At 36.1% G+C, this 20,461-nt stretch overlaps 2 protein-coding genes across 6 annotated transcripts in view; one reads left to right on the forward strand and one right to left on the reverse strand.

Moving 5' to 3' along the window:
* The window catches only part of CCPG1 (cell cycle progression 1), a 51,982-nt gene extending 32,484 nt beyond the window's left edge, over positions 1 to 19,498 (forward strand). For 3 of the 5 annotated variants that reach the window (XM_006764954.2, XM_015564744.1, XM_015564743.1), the window contains 4 exons: positions 1,009 to 1,260; positions 6,895 to 7,016; positions 9,330 to 10,738; positions 13,073 to 14,253. In XM_006764954.2, the coding sequence (XP_006765017.1) occupies positions 1,009 to 1,260; positions 6,895 to 7,016; positions 9,330 to 10,738; positions 13,073 to 13,262 (1,973 nt within the window). In that variant the 3' untranslated portion in view covers positions 13,263 to 14,253. Of the gene's footprint in view, positions 1 to 1,008; positions 1,261 to 6,894; positions 7,017 to 9,329; positions 10,739 to 13,072; positions 14,254 to 18,983 lie in introns of those variants that run through there. The other 2 variants (XM_006764953.2, XM_015564745.1) reach the window with 2 other exon arrangements.
* Positions 13,824 to 20,461, reverse strand: part of PIGB (phosphatidylinositol glycan anchor biosynthesis class B) — a 29,221-nt gene continuing 22,583 nt past the window's right edge. The window contains exons 10-12 of the mRNA XM_015564746.1: positions 16,076 to 16,292; positions 14,510 to 14,690; positions 13,824 to 14,198 (exon numbers count right to left, since the gene is read on the reverse strand). Of these exons, the coding sequence (XP_015420232.1) occupies positions 14,061 to 14,198; positions 14,510 to 14,690; positions 16,076 to 16,292 (536 nt within the window). The 3' untranslated portion in view covers positions 13,824 to 14,060. The remainder of the gene's footprint in view (positions 14,199 to 14,509; positions 14,691 to 16,075; positions 16,293 to 20,461) is intronic.

Below are 20,461 nucleotides of genomic sequence, written 5' to 3' on the forward strand. Positions count from 1 at the left end.
AAAAATATTGCCTAACCTAAGTTACCAGCTTTCCTTTGGCATGGATAACCTGCCTTCTGAAGAACTGTTTTGCTTTTTTGCTTTTTTAAAACATGAATGTTTGTTGTTTTGGAGCTCTGTGTATCAAGTTCAAGCTCACATTTTATCCTTACTTTTAATGCTCTTTTTCTTTCTAACTGGTCAGAGGGAATTTCAGAGTCACGTAATTTTCTGAGTCAACATACAATTTTTTGATAATATAAAACCATGTTAGTAAATTATACATATGAAAAACTGAAGATAATTTTTCTGGTGTATATGTTTTCAGGACTTGTGATTTCTTGTGAATTTTTTTAAGTTATGGTTTACTATTCTTTTCATAAAGGAGCAGCACCAGATTAGTCCTTAATATCGGAGATAGCTGTTGTGTCACTTCCTCATGCTGACATATTTACTAGAAGGGTGAAATTAATAGCCTTCTAGTAAGAGTGGCAGTTGAAGGGAAGGGCTCATCTGACTTCTGGAAATCTGTGTTTAACTAGAGTGCTCTGAACCTTGATTATGGACTCATAGAATGGAAGTGAAACTAGAAAAACACCAAGGAACTGCTTGTATATGTCCCTGTGTCCCTTAAACAGTTGAGCTTAAATTGAAATGGAAGAGATACAGGGTGTTTTTTTCGTTTCTTCTAGAAATAGTATTTGTTTATAGCTCTACTATCAAATAAATTTAATAGACTATGAGAATGAATGTTCTGATGGTATAAACTATAAGAGAGGTTTAACAATAAAACAGCTAGACCTTCAAAGGCACAGAATATGATTAACAGATTCTTGTGTATCACAGTTGAAATATTTTCTGTTTTGGCATTATGTTCATAACCTTGAAAACTTGAGTTCATGTTGTGTTGTTTTGTTTTTGGCTGTCTTATGTAAAAAAAGCATGTAGGGATGGCATTAATTATTCTAAATCATATATACCAGGGAAACTTTTATAAAAATTTTAAATATTTATCTTTTTTTAAAATAGTATTTTCATCTCAGCCAAGTGACGACAAATCAAGTAGTGATGAAACCAGCCATCAGCCCAGTCCTGCCTTTAGACGCCGCCGTGCTAGGAAGAAAACTATTTCTAGTTCAGAATCTGAAGAACGACTGCTCGCTGACCAAGAAACTGAACCCTCTAAGGAGCTGGGTAAACGCCATTTCAGTAGTGGCCTCAATAAGTGTGTTATACTTGCTCTGGTGATTGCAATCAGCATGGGATTTGGACATTTCTATGGTAAGTAATTGAAAATTTGTTAAACAAACTGATGGCTTAGGGTAGAGACACTTACTAAGAGTGAGGAAAGCTCATATATTTAATGACAAAGCTATTTTTACTTAAAGTAAGCAGTATTTATTTAAGAAATGTAAGGATTATTGGCATGTATTTTTTTTATAAGGAAAAGATTAGAAGATTAAAAATCTGAAATGCTTACAATGAGGTAAATTGTTTATTTTAGAACCACAATTAAAGTAGTTTGAACTCTGACTTTATTAGGAGGATTATCTAAATCCCAGTAGAAATAGTTACAATTGAAATGTCAATAATTGATGCTCATTATTTCTGCCTTCAGGTTTTTTGTTTTTGTTTTTTGTTCTTGCCTTCAGGTTTCACTCAAGCCATATATATATATATGTATTTTTTTCTTTATTGATTAAAGTATTATGTGTCCTTAGCCCCCCATTGCCCCCCACCCCCCGGTGTCTGTATCCATTGGTTAGATTTATATACATGCATACAAGTCCTTCAATTGATCTCTCCTCCTTACCCCCACCCTCGCCTACCTTGTTAACATTTGTAGTTTTGTAGTTTAGCATTATAGTATACTCTGCTCACTGTTAACCTTGTTAGTGTTTATGTACATTGATTATCTTAATGAAAAACCTGTGAAAGTCTCTTGGGTAAAAAGAGGAAGGACTTCCATGTGGTGTTATTTTTCATTTGGGAGCCCAACCACTGAATCTTTTTTCCCATCAATATTTTAATATGTAATTTATTGATTTCAGAGAGAGGAAGGGAGAAGGAGAGATAGAAACATCAGTAATGAGAGAGAATCACTGATCGGCTGCCTCCTGCATGCCCCCTATTGGGGATCCAGCCCACAACCCAGGCATGTGCCCTGACCTGGAATCCAATCGTGACCTCTTGGTTCATGGGTCAGTGCTCAACCACTGAGTCACATTGGTTAGGCCAAATATGAAATCCTATTTAAGGTACTAGAGGCCCAGTGCATGAATTCCTGCATGGGTAGGGTCTGGCTGGCCCGGCCCCAATTGGGGCCCTATCAGGGCTGGGCCGACTAGGGGGAAGGGCCATGGGCAATTGGCCAGTGGGGGGTGATTGTGGACTGGACCAGCCAGGAGGAGGGGCTGCGGGTGGTTGGCCAACCAGCCCTGCCCCTGATCGGAGTGGGAGGGGCTGATTGGGGGTGGATCTGCCTGGGGGGAGGTAGAGGCTGTGGGTTGATTGGGGTGGTGAGGGCCCATTGGGGGCGGGGCTGGCTGGGGGGCAGGGAGAGGCTGTGGGCTGATTGGGGTGGTGAGGGCCCATAGGGGGCGGGGCTGGCTGGGGGGAGGCGCTGCAGGAGGTTGGCTAGCTGGCCCCGCCCCCAATCGGGCAAGCGCACTGAACACTCTGGGCATCATAGCAACTGGTTGTTCCGGTCGTTACTGCATTCTGGTCGCTGGCTTTTATATGTATAGATATACGAATTTGCACAAAGCTGAGAGTGAGAACTGAACAGTCAACTCTGCTATATTAGAATCAAAACAAATGTCTTAGATCTTGTTAACAAATTTTAGTTTGCCTTATATTAACTACTTTTAGGATTTTTTTTTACTACATAATCCACAGTTTAACTTTCTGAAGTATCCCTGTTTTGTTAATTCCTTCTACCAATGTGTTTCTTATATAAAGATTGAAGAAATACTCCATGTTGATTTGTGGAAAAAATACATTATTCAATGTAGTAGAATGTGAGGTAACTTACTGAAGACAGTCAATACTTGTTTTAAGTCAGAGTCAGTAAAATGTGTTTCTTCTTGTATTTAACTTTATATTAATAAAAATAAGTAATTACACTCCTGCTTGAATTTATTACTGAAAACTATAATTTGTGTCCTTCCTTGAAATTTGTTGTGATGAGATTTGACTTAACTTTTTTATTATCTAGCTGGAGCAAATGTTTGAATATATTTTATTTTTTGAGCATGATTTTTTCCCCCTACAGGTAAACCTGGAGGTAACAAAAGAGAAGGTCTTATCTTAATCTTTTTTTCTACTAAAAATAAAATTAGTAATTTAATGTTAATCCAGATTCCATTAAAACCTCACCAATTGCATGAACTTTTAAGTATTTTGTAGAAAGACCAAGTTAGAGAGAAGTGCTTTCAAAATTCAGAAATTATTACCATTATTTACGAGTTGGGTCATTTGTAAAATTTACTTTGATAATTATATTTACTAAAACATTTTCCTGTACTTCTTGAAATTAAATTTTCAGAATATGAAAAGACTGAGTAACATAATATGAAGAAGGTTTATATAGTAATGAGACTGGCTCAATGAACATACAAAAACTTACCTGAATAATTATTACTTTTTCAAGATCACTATTTAAACTACATCACATTTTTTAAAAATTCTGTCACTGATCTCAACACTTTAAGAGCTCTTTAGAGTTGACTTCAGAGCCAGTTTGAATTTCTCATGCACCATGAAGTCAGTCATTGTATACCATAATCATTTTCTTTATAATCATTTTTTAAAAAATACATATTTATTGATAGCCGAGAGAGAGAGAGAGAGAGAGAGAGAGAGAGAGAGAGAGAGAGAGAAAGAGAGAGAGAGAGAGAAACATCAATAATGAGAATCATTAACCGACTGCCTCCTGCATGCCCCCTACTGGGGATCGAGCACACAACCCAGGCATGTTCCCTGACTAGAAGGAACCATGACCTCGTGGTTCATAAATTGACACTCAGCCACTGAGCCACACCAGCTGGGTTGTTTGATAATCATTTAACAAAAACATACTACTAAGAGAGCCACTCAAAACATTCACCAACTTTGGCTCTATATAATTTTGGAGTTTCAGACCTATCCTGGAAGGAAGAGAAAAGTAGTTTGACTGAGGATAGTAAAATAATGTACTTACAGGTATTTGCTACTGCTTAAGGTTCTGAAACTGCTTATAGAGGTTTAAAGAAAAATCTTCATATATGATGCACCTATCTTCCTTACTTTTCTTTGTTCATAAGCTATCCATATTCTAAATCATTAGTGAAAGTCAGTTGATTCAGTTTTCTCATGAAGTTGCTTTAAGTATTGGTAGGCTGCCCAGCTCTTGAACAACAACATAATAGAATATAAGTAGGTGCCACATTATGCAGAACAGACAAATTATAGCTCAAATGCTACACTTACTGAGTCATCCTGGAGATGGTAGGATTTGAGGTGTGTTTGGTCTTAATTATGCTTATGCAAAGTGGAGGGAAAGTGGAACATTCCTGCAATGGAGAGTCTGATAACTTAAAAGTAAACTTGCCGGGTTTGGAAGCAGTCTGCCTGGACTAGAGCAGAATTGATATTTAGAAATAACGGAGTGTAAGGTTGGACTCTGTGGGATGCTGTTATATTGTAAAACATCTTGGAACTTGGTAGGAGAGTTTGATTTATAGAGTGAAATGATTGCAGTAATTTTAGAGAAAAAGTGTAGGAAAGAAAAATGATATGGGAAAAATTAAAACAGTCATTCAGAAAGTTTTTTAACTTAGATATTCAGTGACCAGGGCCTTAATTATAATGATAGTGCATATGGAAAAAAGGTTGGTGAAATAAGGGACATTGAACTAGTAATGGAAAAGACAACTTTGAGCTAGGAAATTGAGATATTGGTGGTTTGTTTTTTAAATTGCAGTAAGTATGCTACTGCTTTACTTTTGGAGGTGGGGGTGTTAATAGGGAACAGTTTTATTAGGTGATAAATAAATAGATGGTGAGCCACTTTGGTTTGTTTTTACCCAACTTTAGAATGGTTTAGGGCAACAGTTAAAGTTTTAATTTATTTTATTTTTATGAAGTTGTCCCCAAAATTGTGCCCAACAGGCGGCTGGAAGTTTTGTTGAGATTGGTAGAGAAGTCTTAACAGCAGTGACAGCAAAAACTGACTATGGGTTAGTAAGATTAAGATAAATAGGCTTGTATCAGAAGGCCAAAGATTATACTTGGAGCAGTAACACTTTATAGTTAGGCAGCTGAAGATGTGTATGTATGGGGTGAGGACCAAAACTTCAGGGAGTGGCTTCCACCTCACTTTTGGGAAAAAACCAAAAACCTAATAGGTTGAAAAAGTCCACATAAAGACAGTCATCAAACCTATGCTATGTATTAGTACTGCCAAATCAGATATCAATACATAGTTTTAGGTTATTTTCCAATGAGCGAAGGAATTCATCCTATTAGAAGTTTGAAAAGAAAGATTTTCACTCTGGGAATTACAGATGTATTTATTTCAACCATTTTAAAAATCTGAGATTCTTTTGAGTAACACTGAAACAAATTTGCCATGCTTTTATAAATTAGAAAATTTAAAGAAAGGATGTGAATCCTAACAGAGTATCAGCTGTTACTTGGTAACAGTTGTCTAATTTGGCAAAAGTTTTTAGTGTTTTTCAAGATGTATTGAAGAAACTAAAAATTAATTTATAAAAGAGAAGAAATACTAAACTGTCATTACATCCTTTCATTACAAAACTCTGTGATATCTTTACACAATGCTGTGCCACTCAGTAGATATAATATTGCCAAACGCGTTTTGCCTTATTTTTTATTTCGTGGTGTTTTTTTCTCATGCATGAAGCATGTATCAGCATGTGGAAATGCATGTCTTTGCAAATTAACATTTTATATTTTTAAGGTAAAAATAGATAGCATCCTAGTTGGTTTAAGATCCCTTTATCACTGCTGGGATAGGGATAGTGATACTTCAGTACAGACCTAACCAGTGCAGTCTTAAAAGATTTGGGCTTTGAGAATGGTAGATAATCACAGCCAGTTATTTTCCTTGTTATACCTTTTGGGTTTGTTTTATATTACTTAGGTAAAATATAGTAAGAAAAAATATAAAATTTTGTTTTTCCTTATAACCTGTCAATAGACTTCATGCTTTCTTTCTCTTTATGGGGGAGTGCAGTAATTGATGTACTTCAGAGAGCCCTCATAACCAACAGGCCTGAGTGCTCACTTTGGCAGCACGTATACTAAAATTGGAACAGTACAGAGGAGATTAGCATGGCCCCTATGCAAGGATGGCACTCAGATTTGTAAAACGTTCCATATTTTGTGCAGTGCCCAGTGGGCATCTTCACACACTTTCATTAGCTTGGAAGAAATATGAGTCAAAGCACAACGTCTGGCACTTAGTAGCAAAATTGTGACTTTTAATTATAAAAACAAACAAACCCCAAAACCAGACCTGAGTGCCTTTATAGAGTAAGATAAAAACATTACATAAATTGTTTTCTTTGTTAGGGTAATGTGGGCTGCTTGTTTTAATCAAAAGGATTGTGAACTGCCTAAATGTCCCTGGTATATGAGAAATAAAACAAAAAATATATTAACCTATTTGGCTTGATCTGTTATATTAACATTCATCTATCACGATTCGATGAATGACAGCATGAGATTTTACTTATTCATTCTTTGTTTATTAAATATTGAGAATGTTTATAGAACCGAAGTGCTGTTATTTTAAAGGAAATGATCCTATCTTGATTAGTTAAATATATGCAGATTAAGTGTTTTCTTATGTTTCAAAATATTGGTAATTATAATATGTTATATATCTCTAATAAAAATGTTCATTTTTAGGCACATTTCAGATTCAGAAACGTCAACAGTTAATCAGAAAGATACATGAAGATGAATTGATTGACATGAAGGACTATCTTTCCCAATGTGACCAGAAACAAGTCTCTGTTACAGATTATAAGGTGTGTACTACTAATCCTATATAATAAAAGGGTAATATGCAAATTGACCAAACAGTGGACCTACCAGAACGCCCTCGGCCCTTTGCCCCAGTCGGCCCCGCCCCCCAGCGGGCAACCCTAGCACTGCCCCTGATCAGCCCCCCATCCCAGCCAGCCTGCTGGCTGAACCCGACCAGTGCATTCGTGCACTGGGCCTCTAGTACATTTTATAAAAATTGTTAGTCCATAATTAATATGCTATTCAGATATAGTTATAGTATAGATTGGTAAATCAATAATAATATTAATAAGTGTTGGTTGAATACTTTTTGTGTCTTTCACTTTTGTGAGTACCTCACATACAATATTTCTCATTTCTCATCACTACCATTTGAATTAAGCAAGTGTTAGCTTCACTTCAAAGACTAGAAAGAGATTCAAAAAAGCTAAGTAACTTTCCCAGGGCTAGCAACTGGCAGAGCTTAATTCTGACTTCGAAGATGTTAGTCCTAATCACTTATATTACAATTAACCTATCTTAAATTGATATTACATATATAACATTTTTATTAACTTTATTTTTACAGACCTGAGCAAAACATTTTCATTCAGTGAGAAAGAGGAGTGTTTGTATCTTAAACCCTTCCCTTGATCAAAGAAAATAATCAGCCAGTTTTTTTCCTTTAAGGTTTCTTGTTAGTTCTAATGGAAGAAATAGCATGTTATATTTTCCTAAAACTCACCTAACTCCAGCAGGACTGTGCTATTCATTTTGTCCAGTTACCTAACACATTTGTGGTTTAATGAGGACCAGCAGAATAGCTGTTCTCCTGTTTAGTTCTTTCCTGGGAAGGGTGTAGGGATTATAGATAAAATCAGGTTAGGAAAATAAACTGTTCCTTTTTTTTTCAATTTCCCCAAATTTCCTTTATACTTAATTTATGTATGTATCCCATAAAGGGTTATGATTATATTTCTTCTGAAGACAGAATCCCACTTAACATTTGAATTATATATTTCAGGGAAGGACTACTAAAGTTAATTGTAAATAGTGTAGTTTTCCCTACCTTGGTCAGAGGATATTTTTAAGAGTAGCCATTTTCTTTCACCATTATGGTTTTTGGTTCCCTAGGCCACTGGCTTTTAGGAGACCTGCCCTGCATACATCTTTACTGAGTTAGTTCTTGTAGAGCTTTTGTCTCTAGTTGTTAAATGTGGTTTGAATTTTGAAGATCTTCATGGAGGACCTGCTAAGGATCTACTTCCCAGTCACTTAATTCAAGAATATACAGTTTACTGGATAAGGAATGTTGTGCCTTCTAGTCATTCTGTGGCTGCCTCTGCCTATGCATTTAAAGATATGATTATAATGAAACTTTACATTTTAATTTGTTCTCTGAAGATTCATAAGCCAGACAGTGAAATATCCACTTCAGGTAGTTATTTTTCAAGTGGAAAATACTGTCATTCTCTTAAAGGACATATATATTAAAATATATTTTTTAATTTATTTGAGAGGAAGGGAGAGGGGGAGAGAGATAGAAACATCAATGATGAGAGAGAACCATTGATTGGCTGCCTCCTGCACGCCCCACACTGGGGATTGAGCTTGCAACTAGGAATCGAACTGTGCCTCCTGGTTCCCAGGTTGATGCTGAACCACTGAGCCATGCTGGCCCAGTGAATATGAGTTTTTTTTAAATCAAGGGTGCTGACCTTGGAATTTTATAGCTAATCTGATCAGTTTTTCAGATTATTTGAATTTGGGAGAATTAGTTATAAATGTTAGCAAGATTCATTCTGTACTTTTAAGGGCAAGAGAAATTACATGATTTATCAGAACTTTAGAGATGTTAATTTGCATAGGACTAGGGTGTTTCAAATAGGATAAAGATTATTGAAATTTTTTTCCTTCTGAGAGTGCAGTATATATAAAGAGAATTTTTTGAAGCGTGAAGTCATCTCTCACTTTAACTTTTTTATAAAAAATAATCTCCCTCACACAAGGATCACAGAAGCCTTTAGTCCTGCCTACATTCTCTCTAGGAGCCTTCTCATGAGAGATTAGAATCCTGTAGTCAACAGATAGGAGGCCTATTTCCTTTTCTCCGGTAAGGATTTCAGATGACTATGGGAAACACATGGACACAGACAATAGGGTGGTGAAGGCCTGGGGTGAGGCGGGATCCAGGTGGAGGGAGGCAAACGGGGGAAGAAAGGGGCATCTGTAATACTCTCAACAATAAAGATTTTAAAAATTATATGTCTTAAAGATTTAAATTCAGCTTTTAAAGCACTTGCCATTTTTCTTTCTTCTCTTTCACAAAAATTTAGTCATTGAAGGAAAACCTTGCAAAGTGTTGGACCCTTACTGAAGCAGAGAAGATGTCCTTTGAAACTCAAAAAAAGAGCCTTGATACAGAAAATCAGTATTTAAGAATATCTCTGGAGAAGGAAGAAAAAGCATTGTCTTCATTACAAGAAGAGTTAAGGAAACTAAGAGAACAGATTAGAATATTGGAAGATAAAGGGACAAGTACTGAATTAGGTACTGAAAACCAGAAACTTAAGCAGTCTTTGAAAGAAGAAAAGCAGAAAACACGCAGCATCCTTAATCAAAGGGAGACTTTATTGGCAGAAGCAAAGATGCTAAGGAGGGAACTGGAGAGAGAACGACTAAAAACCATGGCTTTAAGGGTGGAACTTCAGCAGTTAAGCTCTAGGCAGTCAGATGGCAACCCAGATTCTCCCAATGTTTTGTCAGAAAAAAAGGAAGTAGAAATCTTACGGGAAAGACTCACTGAGCTGGAACGGAAGCTCACCTTTGAACAGCAGCGTTCTGATTTGTGGGAAAGACTGTATATTGAGGCAAAAGATCAAAATGGAAAACAAGAAACTGATGGAAAAAAGAAAGGGAGCAGAGGAAACTATAGGGCCAAAAATAAGTCAAAAGAAACATTTTTGGGTTCAGTTAAGGAAACATTTGATGCCATGAAGAATTCTACCAAAGAATTTGTGAGGCACCATAAAGAAAAAATTAAGCAGGCTAAAGAAGCTGTAAAAGAAAATCTGAAAAAATTCTCAGATTCAGTTAAATCCACTTTCCGACATTTTAAAGATACCACCAAGAATATCTTTGATGAAAAGGGCAATAAAAGATTTGGTGGTACAAAAGAAGGAGCAGCTAAAAAACCAACAGTTTTTAGTGAATACTTACATCCACAGTATAAGGCTCGTACACAAAACCAGAATAACAGAGGCCCTGCCATGCAAAGAGAGGGAAGGAAAGAAAAGCCAATTCACTTTGAAGAATTTGGGAAAAGTACAAATTCACAGAAATGCAGTGCTGAACATGGCTGTAGTGAAAATTATAATTCTTTCAGAAAGTCTTGTTCTGGTGTATTTGAATGTGCTCAACAGGAATCCATTAACCTTTTTAATATGAAAGTGTCCAATCCTGTAAGGATAGATGAGTTTAGACAGTTAATTGAAAGGTACTTATTAGAGAAACTGGATAGTTTTCATCACTGGAAAGAACTTGATCAATTCATCAATAAGTTTTTCATACATGGTATCTTTATACATGATCAGAAGCTCTTCACTGACTTTGTTAATGATGTTAAAGATTATCTTAAAGACATGAAGGAATATCAAGTAGATAATGATGGAGTGTTTGAGAAGTTGGATGGATATATATATAAACACTTCTTTGGTCACACTTTTTCCCCTCCATATGGACCCAGGTCGGTTTACATAGCACCATGTTATTATAATAGTTTTTAACATTTATAGATTGGATAGCATTTTATTATTTGATAAGTTTTTTGGATGTTACTATTTGTAAAGTACTTCAACAAAAAAATAGTGCTATTTATAAAAGTACTTTATTGCCAGAGAATTTAGAATAAATTAAATTGAAAGATATAATTTCAAGTTAATAGCTATTACAAACTGAAAATTTCATATAATCAGTTTGACTTAAGCAAATAGTTTCGTTAGCTTATTTTGTTTCTTTTCATTTTAGTCTATATGAAAAGGTAATCATCCTAAGTGAAATTTTCCTTTAATCTTTTATTTACTCACTTTTGGGAAGCTAGGAGTGAACGATTCAAATTAATTTCTGAAGTCAGAAGGGCTCACATGTAATGATTTGGATGTCCCACTTATTTTCATTTGTCTATTCCATTTGCCAACTAAATTACAATATTTAATACACTTATTACAGAATTATTGTAGTGATATGATTAAAGAGGCAAACTTGACAAGCCACGAGTTCTAATGTGTGTGCTTTGTACATAACTTCTAAAAATAACTATCTTTTGCTTATCGCCTTTATATTCAATAATATAAAACTTAACTAATCTTCAAATGTTAGCTTTATTTTTTACATTTGAGATAGTGATACAGTGTCCCAAAAAACATGTATACATACTTTAACAGCTGATAGCTCAGTTGATGTTTCTTTCTTTTTAGCCAGACTAAGCTTTGAACAAATAAAATTTATCCAGTAGGCTTTTTTATGAGGATACATAAAAGATAAAGTTTACGGCACAAAACAGATGAATTGAGGGCACACAAATAACGAACAAAATGATTCTTGATGTTTGCTTTTCCATTGCTTCGAGTTACCAGCAGTGCCTGGACCAGAATGGTCATCAGTTTGAAAACAGGCATTGACAAAAACCATTCATTTCTGTAGATTCTTTTAATTAAATTTTTTAAATGAACTGTATATTAATAAACACCATCTTTATAATCATTCAAAGTGTGTATACATTTTTGGGGGACACCCTATATATCTGAATAAAGTAATGTGTCTGTAAAATAATGAGACTGGTGTCATTAGTCATTCAGTGAATAGTGCTTATAATGAGTAAAGCGCTGTGAGGCTGCACTGAGGAAACAAATGAACAATTCTTGCTGTGGAGGAGCTCACAAGCTTTTGAGAGAGTCAGTAACTAAACTTTTTAAAACTGACTTTTGAAGGAGAAATGAATTTGCAAAGCAGATAGGTATTTGGAGATGTGACCACATGCCACTTTAGGGAGACAAGATAGTGCTGGGGTATGAACAGAAGACAATATTTAGCTCACATGAAGAGCCACATTTTATGCTCAAGGAAGTGCTTTATGGCATTTTGGATCACTGGCAGCCTGTGAGATTTATTGGAAAGGATGAAGCTAAGTTGGTTTTTAAAACAACACAATCATGAATGGAAAGGGGGAGATATTTGAGTAATACATAGTAAAATTAGTGGTGTTTCTTGTGAAAGAAGTAGAAAGCAGCAATTTCCAGATTTCTGGGTTAAGGTTTTGAGAAAGGGGAGTTGGAAATGAGTTGTGCTTGGAGGAACCTATTGCCATTCAAAGGAGAGGATTAGTTGGCCATTAGTCTAGCCCAGACTGTGTGTGTAGTCTAGGCTGGAAGTATTTATCAGACTCCTGGGGAACACCAACATATGAGGGGTTGTAGGAAAAGAAAGCTGAGAATGACAAGACCAGAGAGTGGCACCATGAACATCCAAAGATCTCAAAAAGAATATGTATGTTGACGCTTTAAAAAAAAAAAAAGACTAGATTTTTGGATGGGGAATTGGGTGGCCATGGCATTATGGACTGTTTCAAGGGAAGTAGTGACAGAAGCCTGGTGGCATTATGGACTGGTTGAGTAACACTGTGACAGAGCCTGATTATAGAGAGAGGAAACCAGTAAATGTAAACAGGGGTTAACTTGAGCTGTAAGAGGGAAAATAGATTTTGTTTTGTAAGTGATACTAGTATATAAACATAATTCTGCTGAGGGTTGAAGCCAATGGGAAGGCCTTGATTTTTTTCAGGAAAGGAAGAAAAATAGTGGAAACATCTCATTATTTTATTGTCACATTTCTGGGGTGGTTTTTTTCTATAGGATAAAAGTAGACTGAATCTGGCATGGTTATATATGATTATACTTCAGATTAATTTAACACCCTTTCTCAGTGTTCAGGTAATAGATTAGTGGAGAAAAACATTTAAATTGTTTTTTGTTTAAATAAGTTTAACTCTAACATAGATGAAAAATGTGTTTACTGCTTTCAGTCGGCCAGATAAAAAGAAACGTACGGTAAATATTGAAAACTCCAGACATCGAAAACAAGAGCAGAAGCATCCTCAGCCACAACCTTATAAGAGGGAAGGTAAATGGCATAAATATGATCGCACTAATGGAAGACACATGGCAAATGTCGAAATAGAATTGGGGCAGTTACCTTTTGATCCTAAATATTGACCATCAGGATTAAGTTAAATTAGAAAACTAGCAAATACGGATGCTTTCTACAATGTTTGTGTTGAAACTAGGATGAAATGATCAAGATAATGTCTTTTTATCATTTCTAAGTATCTGTTCGATGACTTTATATTACTCAGAAGCATCAAGCAAAAGCTTACTAACCTGCATTTTCCTGTGTAGCTTTGCTGAATATTTTTTGGCACTGGAAATGTTCAACTATAGTTCTGTTAAGGAAGCCAGGCATGCAACAGGTTCTGTGCATGAAATGAGACTTCCTTTCAGTGTATGAGCTTAAAGCAAGCTCAAGTCATACATGACAAAGTGTAATTAACACTGATATTTGTGTGAAATTTGCAGTTGAGCTTGAAAAAAGTACATTGTGATGAAATTTCTTCTTTAACATTTTATAATTTTACTCTTGCTTCTTGTCTTTTTGTGGGTTCAAGAGCCCGTAGACTTGTGAAGAATTTGCTGCCTTCTTATGAGCTTGCTGACTTGTTCTCTTGTGAAATTTCTTGCACATCTGAATATTGTGGAAGAAACAATAAAACTACAACATGAGGAAAACTAAAGGTCTTTATTTAAAATCTGGGCATTGTATTAATATACAATTTTATATTTTGTGATCATTTTCGTACATTTCCTCAGTAGTAATATTTGGTAGAGCAGTTCAGAGGGGTTTTGCTAGTTCCATGAATCTTACCCAGAGTTTACTAGTGTATTTAAGCAGCATCTGAATATTTTTACTGAGCAGTGTCTTTTTCTCTGGGAAAGATCTAAAAACAGTTCAGAATTTCATCTTCTATAGAGTTTCCCTTTTAACTTCCGTTCATAGATGTATATGTGACTTCCGGTCCGACCCTCTGGCAAGTGAGTGTGGAAGAAAGTAGCAGTTCTCTCATAGTTTCTTGAAATTAGGAAAGCACTGATTTCCTAGAAATAAATGTTTAAGTAAATAAAGGCTACATTTTGCTCAGTACTGTTTTAAGAATTTTAGAATGACTTATTCTGATTTGCGCCTGCACTACTTAATAAAACAATGCAGTTTCTTAAATCATGGTAAGTAATGTATATACCTTAATATACATAGAACTGGAGCTGATTTTGTCTAGGGAAAAGGCCAATTATAAAATTATAGGGGTTAAAAAGGACCATAAAAAATTATGTTGTCTAATTCCGTGAGCATTTACTAAACTTCAGGTGAAATAAAAGTACTGTTTTTCCCTTTTTTCATGTTTTCTTACCTCTTCCAAAACGTTGAAAATGATCAAGTAAGTAGGCAACGTTGAATTGTTGTGAAACTCTTTATACAACCAGCTTAACGGATTTTGATAAAATACATCTGCTTCATCAAGATACTGACTTTTTCCAGTTAGGTCTGGGGGACATTGGAGAAATCTCATCGGAAGTGGGTGGTGGACATGGCTATGAAAAGAAAGTTATTGTGGAAGTTTTCAAATTGCTCTTAAGATATATTGTGTTTACGTAACAAAATGTGAAATCTGAATCTATATTGGGTTCCAATTTAGGTGAAGAAGCAAGCCTTTAATGCAGTTTTCTCAAAGTTGGAGAATATGATTTTCACACCATGTACCTGTGCAGTAGCACCTTTATAAGAGTTAGTATTAGAGAGTAATGTATGTTCACTGATTAACATCCAAATAAGTAATGGTTTTACTATGGCCTAGAAAGACTAGAGAATGTATAAAAAAGATGGACTGATGAATTATGACAAGTTAATGCCAATTACTTGAACCATGCAAAAAGCATGTTTATAACTTTGCCTTAGGAAAAATAAATATATGATAGAGGTTTATTTTATCTATGAAATGCATACAAAGTAAATTCACACAAGACCTAATACTTCATGACTCAATTTTGGAGAAGATGGGCAAAGCAGAAACAGCTGGCAGCCTTATATTCCAAAGTAGACATCAGAGTTTTTTTACTGCATTGTGTACTTTGAAAAAGCCTCTGATGAGAAGTTGATGACATCAAACACCGCAACCATGTATGGAAAGCAACTTGGTATCTCTAGAATGCGTGTTCTCTGCAGTGTTGCCACTAATGTGAGCAGGGAGGGCGGTGAATGTCCCTCTTTCACCTTTAGTCTTCCTTATATAGTAGGGGAAGCTGAAGTTGAAGGGATATTTGGGTCTTACATCTAACCTGTGCACTTTCGCTAGGTAATCCTAATTTGCCAAATTGTGTATAAATGGTTGATATAAGTAGAGTATTAAAAAATGACAAATTACCTTAAAAAGATAACATTGATAAGTTGACTGTGCACATGGAAAATTAAGATTGTTTAAAGCCAGATTAAGATTAAGTTAAATAGGTGTAGAATTTCCTGCAGAAAAGCTGTTTGCCCTTGTACAATTAGGCAGTTAGTAACTAGTACACCTTCCTGAAATAACACGCATTGGGCTAAACGTATGTCTTTAAATGTCCTGCAGAGTTAAGACAATGTCATTGTTATATTTCCAGAAACACTAATTCAAGAATTAGGATATCATCTAATCGAATTCGCTAACTTTTACAAGGGAGACAACTGATATCCAGAGTTTAAAAAGACTGGTTTAAGACCAGGACAGTCGTCCAGCAGTAAATCTGGACTAGAAGCCAATGTTTTGAGATTAAAATTGTATATATATAAGATATATGTATCACAAAGATTTGTGATAAAGTCAGTGATGATTTCTTTACTAAGAATACCAGCAAATAATCTATATAAAATTTATATTACATTTGAATCTGATTACTTAAATCTAAATTGTAATGATTGCATGTAGTGGAGTAACTTTTATTACCTATAAAAAGGAGTAGAGTGGCAAGGCATCATTACAAATACTGAAGCTGCAGATTTATTGAGATTGTTGTTGTATCCGAGTTCTTGAATATGAGTCATGACATCAAGAGTACCTCTTTGATGAACTAAACCAGTATAGAGGGCAAGGAGCATATTTGATAAAAACAGGAAACTTAGAGCTGGTTTCTTCCACATTTTCAGGTGGTTTAGTGAATACCCTGTATGAAGATAAACATGACATGTTTTATAATCTTTTGCGGAAGTAGCACAGCTGTAATGCTGTCATGGACATACAAGTTATATATAACCAGTAGGTCACCTTTATAATTGACAGTTTTCTATCATTGCCTGTTGTGATCTCGGTCTTAACCTTTTTATAGAAAAAGGAATTGAAATATAATTGAAAAATTATGGCCAGAGTGTCCAACAGACCCAGATTTGAATTCTTACTCTGGCACAAATTGCTTTACTTTGCTGAGCATTAGTTTCTCCATCTGCAAATGAGATAATGGTACCTTTTTCAAGTATTAAAACAGGTATGTCTGGTGCCTGTTCTGGCACATAGTAGTTGCTAAGTAAATAGACTCATTGATCAGCTGCCTTCTGCATGCCCCCTACTGGGGACTGAGCCCACAACCTGGGCACGTGCCCTGACCGGAACCACAGCCTTCTGGTTCATAGGTCTACACTAAACCACTGAACCACGCTGGGTGGGCCAATTTCCCTTTTTTTATGTGACAAAAAAACCTGGTAGAATAAACAAGGATAAATTAAAAATCCCTGTCTCCCTCCCACAATCCTTTCTAGCAGCAGCCACTGATAATGAGCACATTCGAATCTGTTGAAAATACCATCAAAGAACAGGCCATTACACTAGAAAAGAATAATCTTTTTTTTGTAATATATTTTTATTGATTTCAGAGAGGAGGGGAGAGGGAGAGAGAGATAGAAACATCAATGATTAGAGAGAATCATTGATCGGTTGCCTCCTGCATGCCCCCTACTGGGTGTGCCCTTGACCAGAATCGAACCTGGGACCCTTCAGTCCACAGGCCGATGCTCTATCCAGTAAGCCAAACCGGCTAGGGCAAAAAGAATAATCTTATTAGTAAAGTTCCTTGACATTAGGTTTCATACTCCACATACATTGTCTTCACAGAATAGATAATAGTTCTTTTGGAATTTGGGTATCCAGGATCCAGTCTGTGGCCTGCCTGAAATTTTAGCACTAATTCTTACTGGGGCCAACACACAGTTTTCTATGACCATTACCTAGCTGACTGCTATCAGCTGTCTTATCCTGAACATGAATAAAATTAATTTAGAGCTGTTTCCATTTAACTACAACCAACAAAGTTGGCCTAGGAAGGTTTGATGAAATCAAAGTTGGGCAAAAAATCTTAAGTGCTCAATTTTGTTCCGTGAATATTTTAGATAACATTACTTCTGGTTCATTTCATTCAGTAGTTGGACTATCACATCCATTTCACCTAGTACTGTTTGAAATAACTCTGCGATTATCCAAAGAACATTACGAAGAATGGTGATAAAAAATATAGCCAAATGAAGAACCCCCAAACCTTCATTTAAAACTCAAATTTGTAAGATGTTTGAAATGGTAAAATGAGGAACCTACTAAAGAGGATGAGAACTAGAACTATCTTTGTTACAATGGAAATAGGGTCTCAAAAGTTCTGCCATCTGTAATAATTCCAGCCACAGATAGAGCAGACTATTGAATACAACTTGAAAGTGACGTGCTTTCTACTTAGTGGGCTCAAATTTCACAGCCTTACTTGCTCCCAGGAACGTTCAAATAAGTGTACCATGGGCCTCTAAAGTGGTTCACTCGTTAACAATTTGTTCACTATGATCATTAAAAGTGTTATCAAAAACTATGGCATTAGGGACACAGTAATTTGGGCAACTGGTACAAAGTAGAATACAAGGTGGTGAATACAAGGTGGTAAAAATGGCATTCTGTAGTGAATGCAGGAAGATAATGTGCTTGTATTCCCAGCTTCTTAAGTATGGAAGGGAGTCTCCTAAGTTAGGTCATGCTTACATTACTTGGTGGCGATTTTCACTTTCTGAGGCTAGGTCACTTTAGAATGATGGATCCTTTCGGTGAGAAATGAATTTCCATATTTGGAGAAATAATAAAGCTTTAGGAAGAGAAAGAATAGTCTAATATGACTGAGGGTCTTCAAACCATCCCCATGTTGCTAAAGGGAGAATAGGAAAGATAACCAGTTTGAATGCTAAACTGAGTCACAAGAGAAGCTCAGAATCCATGGTTTTCTTGTAGGGACATAGTATGGCTTCTTTAATATTAAAAAGAGGTAACTAATAAAATCAATAGCTACCATCAGTAAGTCTACCTAATTGTACATACATGTAAGGAGGAGATGTAGTTGTCACTAAAATGAGCTAGCTTTACAAAGTTCGTCACCACTCTGTAATGTAAGCATTACCTAAATTGAAATATAAGTCTCTGCTTCCAATAACTAAAGATTCTGGGAACACACGTTTTCTTTCTGTCCTATAAAGCCACTTACAGAAATCTTCCAGCCTCGTAATTTCCAGTAGAATAAAGACATAGTATGAACCATGTGAATTACCTGTCAAAATACAGGCCTCTTCATGTCACATAGTGGCTAACTCAGTGCTAAATAGCATCCTAGAATACTTAATTTTCTCCTGTTATCTGAGCCTACCCAAATATTTAAAAGGTATGTAGAACATTTCTGGAAGAATTTATAAGAAATTGATAGTTCTCTCTGGGGGATGGGGCCAGATGATTAGATGATGACCCTGATGGTTTATCATTTTTTTGTACCATGAGTATTTTTATAATTAAAAATACACTGGGGCTTTTCACCCTCTTTCCTGCTCTCCGGCGGCCACAGCCATGAATGTCGAGCTCTGCTGCTTCAGTGGGTACAAGATCTACCCCGGACACGGGCGGCGCTATGCCAAGACCTACGGGAAGGTTTTCCAGTTTCATAATGCAAAATGCTGCTCAGCATTCCTTTCCAAGAGGAACCCTCGGCAGATAAACTGGACTGTCCTCTCCAGAAGAAAGTACAAAAAGGGACAGTCGGAAGAAATTCAAAAGAAAAGAACCCGCCGTGCAGTCAAAGTCCAGAGGGCCATCACTGGTGCATCTCTTGCTGATAAAATGGCCAAGAGGAACCAGAAGCCTAAAGTTAGGAAAGCTCAGCGAGAACAAGCCAGCAGGGCTGCCAAGGAAGCAAAAAAGGCTAAGCAAGCATCTAAAAAGACAGCAATGGCTGCTGCTAAGGCTCCCACAAAGGCAGCACCTAAGCAAAAGATTGGGAAGCCTGTGAAGGTTTCTGCTCCCCGTGTTGGTGGAAAACGCTATGTTGGCAGATGAGATTCTTAAATAAAGACCTGACTATAAATTTTATACACACACACACTGGGTTCTTACCAAATCACTCTCATCAGACTACTATTTTAAAAAGTGTTCTAAATCTTTTATGTTCCAGTTGATTGCTCTCTAAGGTAAAAAATCTAAAATCAAATCTATGAGAAGGTGCCTCATTAATTGGTTTCTTCTTAATTCAGCCATATTTCCTAATCACCAATTATAATGTATCTTGATATACACAATCACATTTTAAGTTTTGGATATTTAGTGTGTTAATCTGCGTTCTTCAGTAATGACTGAGGAGGTTCATTGTAATGAAGAGGATGGGAAAGTTTGGGGCTGTACGTTACTGATCTCATCAAACACTGAGGGGTAGCAAGGATGCATCCTCATTTTGGCAAGAATTACTAGAAAACTCAATGTTTAGAAAAATAACTCTACCAAGTTCTACCAGTTACAGATATTTCTGAGTTAATGTTTTTGTTTTTAAATACTCCTTGGGAAAGCTGTAAGTCAACTTGATTTCAGATGAGAAAAAGGGTGGTTTAATCTGAAAAGGGATGTACAAGAGAATGGGCCTGGAACCATCAAGAACCATAATGGAGTGCTGGACACAGGGAGGCATACAACGTTTTATGTTATACTTTGCTAAGGAAAGAAGCTATATTTTCATCCATAGTGAGAAGTCAAGAGGTAAAGTCAAAACCAAAGATCTTTAAGGGTGTTATTAGCATTTTATTTAGAGAGAAATGACAAAATAACCACCTAAAAGCAACTGCCTCGGGTGAGGGGAAATGGGAGAGAAGGCAGTAGAAGCATTTTTTAAAAATGCTTTGTTATGGCTTTGAAACAATGCACTTACATAATTTTGATAAAAAGAATTAGCATATGGAAAAAAAGTGGCCTAATAAGAGACAAGCAAGTCTGCACTGGCTACTCTGGTGAAAACGTTAGACACCCAGCCCAGCACAAATGACAGGTTCAGTCTAAGAA

Source organism: Myotis davidii, unplaced genomic scaffold (genome assembly GCF_000327345.1).
Source record: "Myotis davidii unplaced genomic scaffold, ASM32734v1 scaffold1421, whole genome shotgun sequence".
In the NCBI taxonomy this organism is placed as follows: domain Eukaryota; kingdom Metazoa; phylum Chordata; class Mammalia; order Chiroptera; family Vespertilionidae; genus Myotis; species Myotis davidii.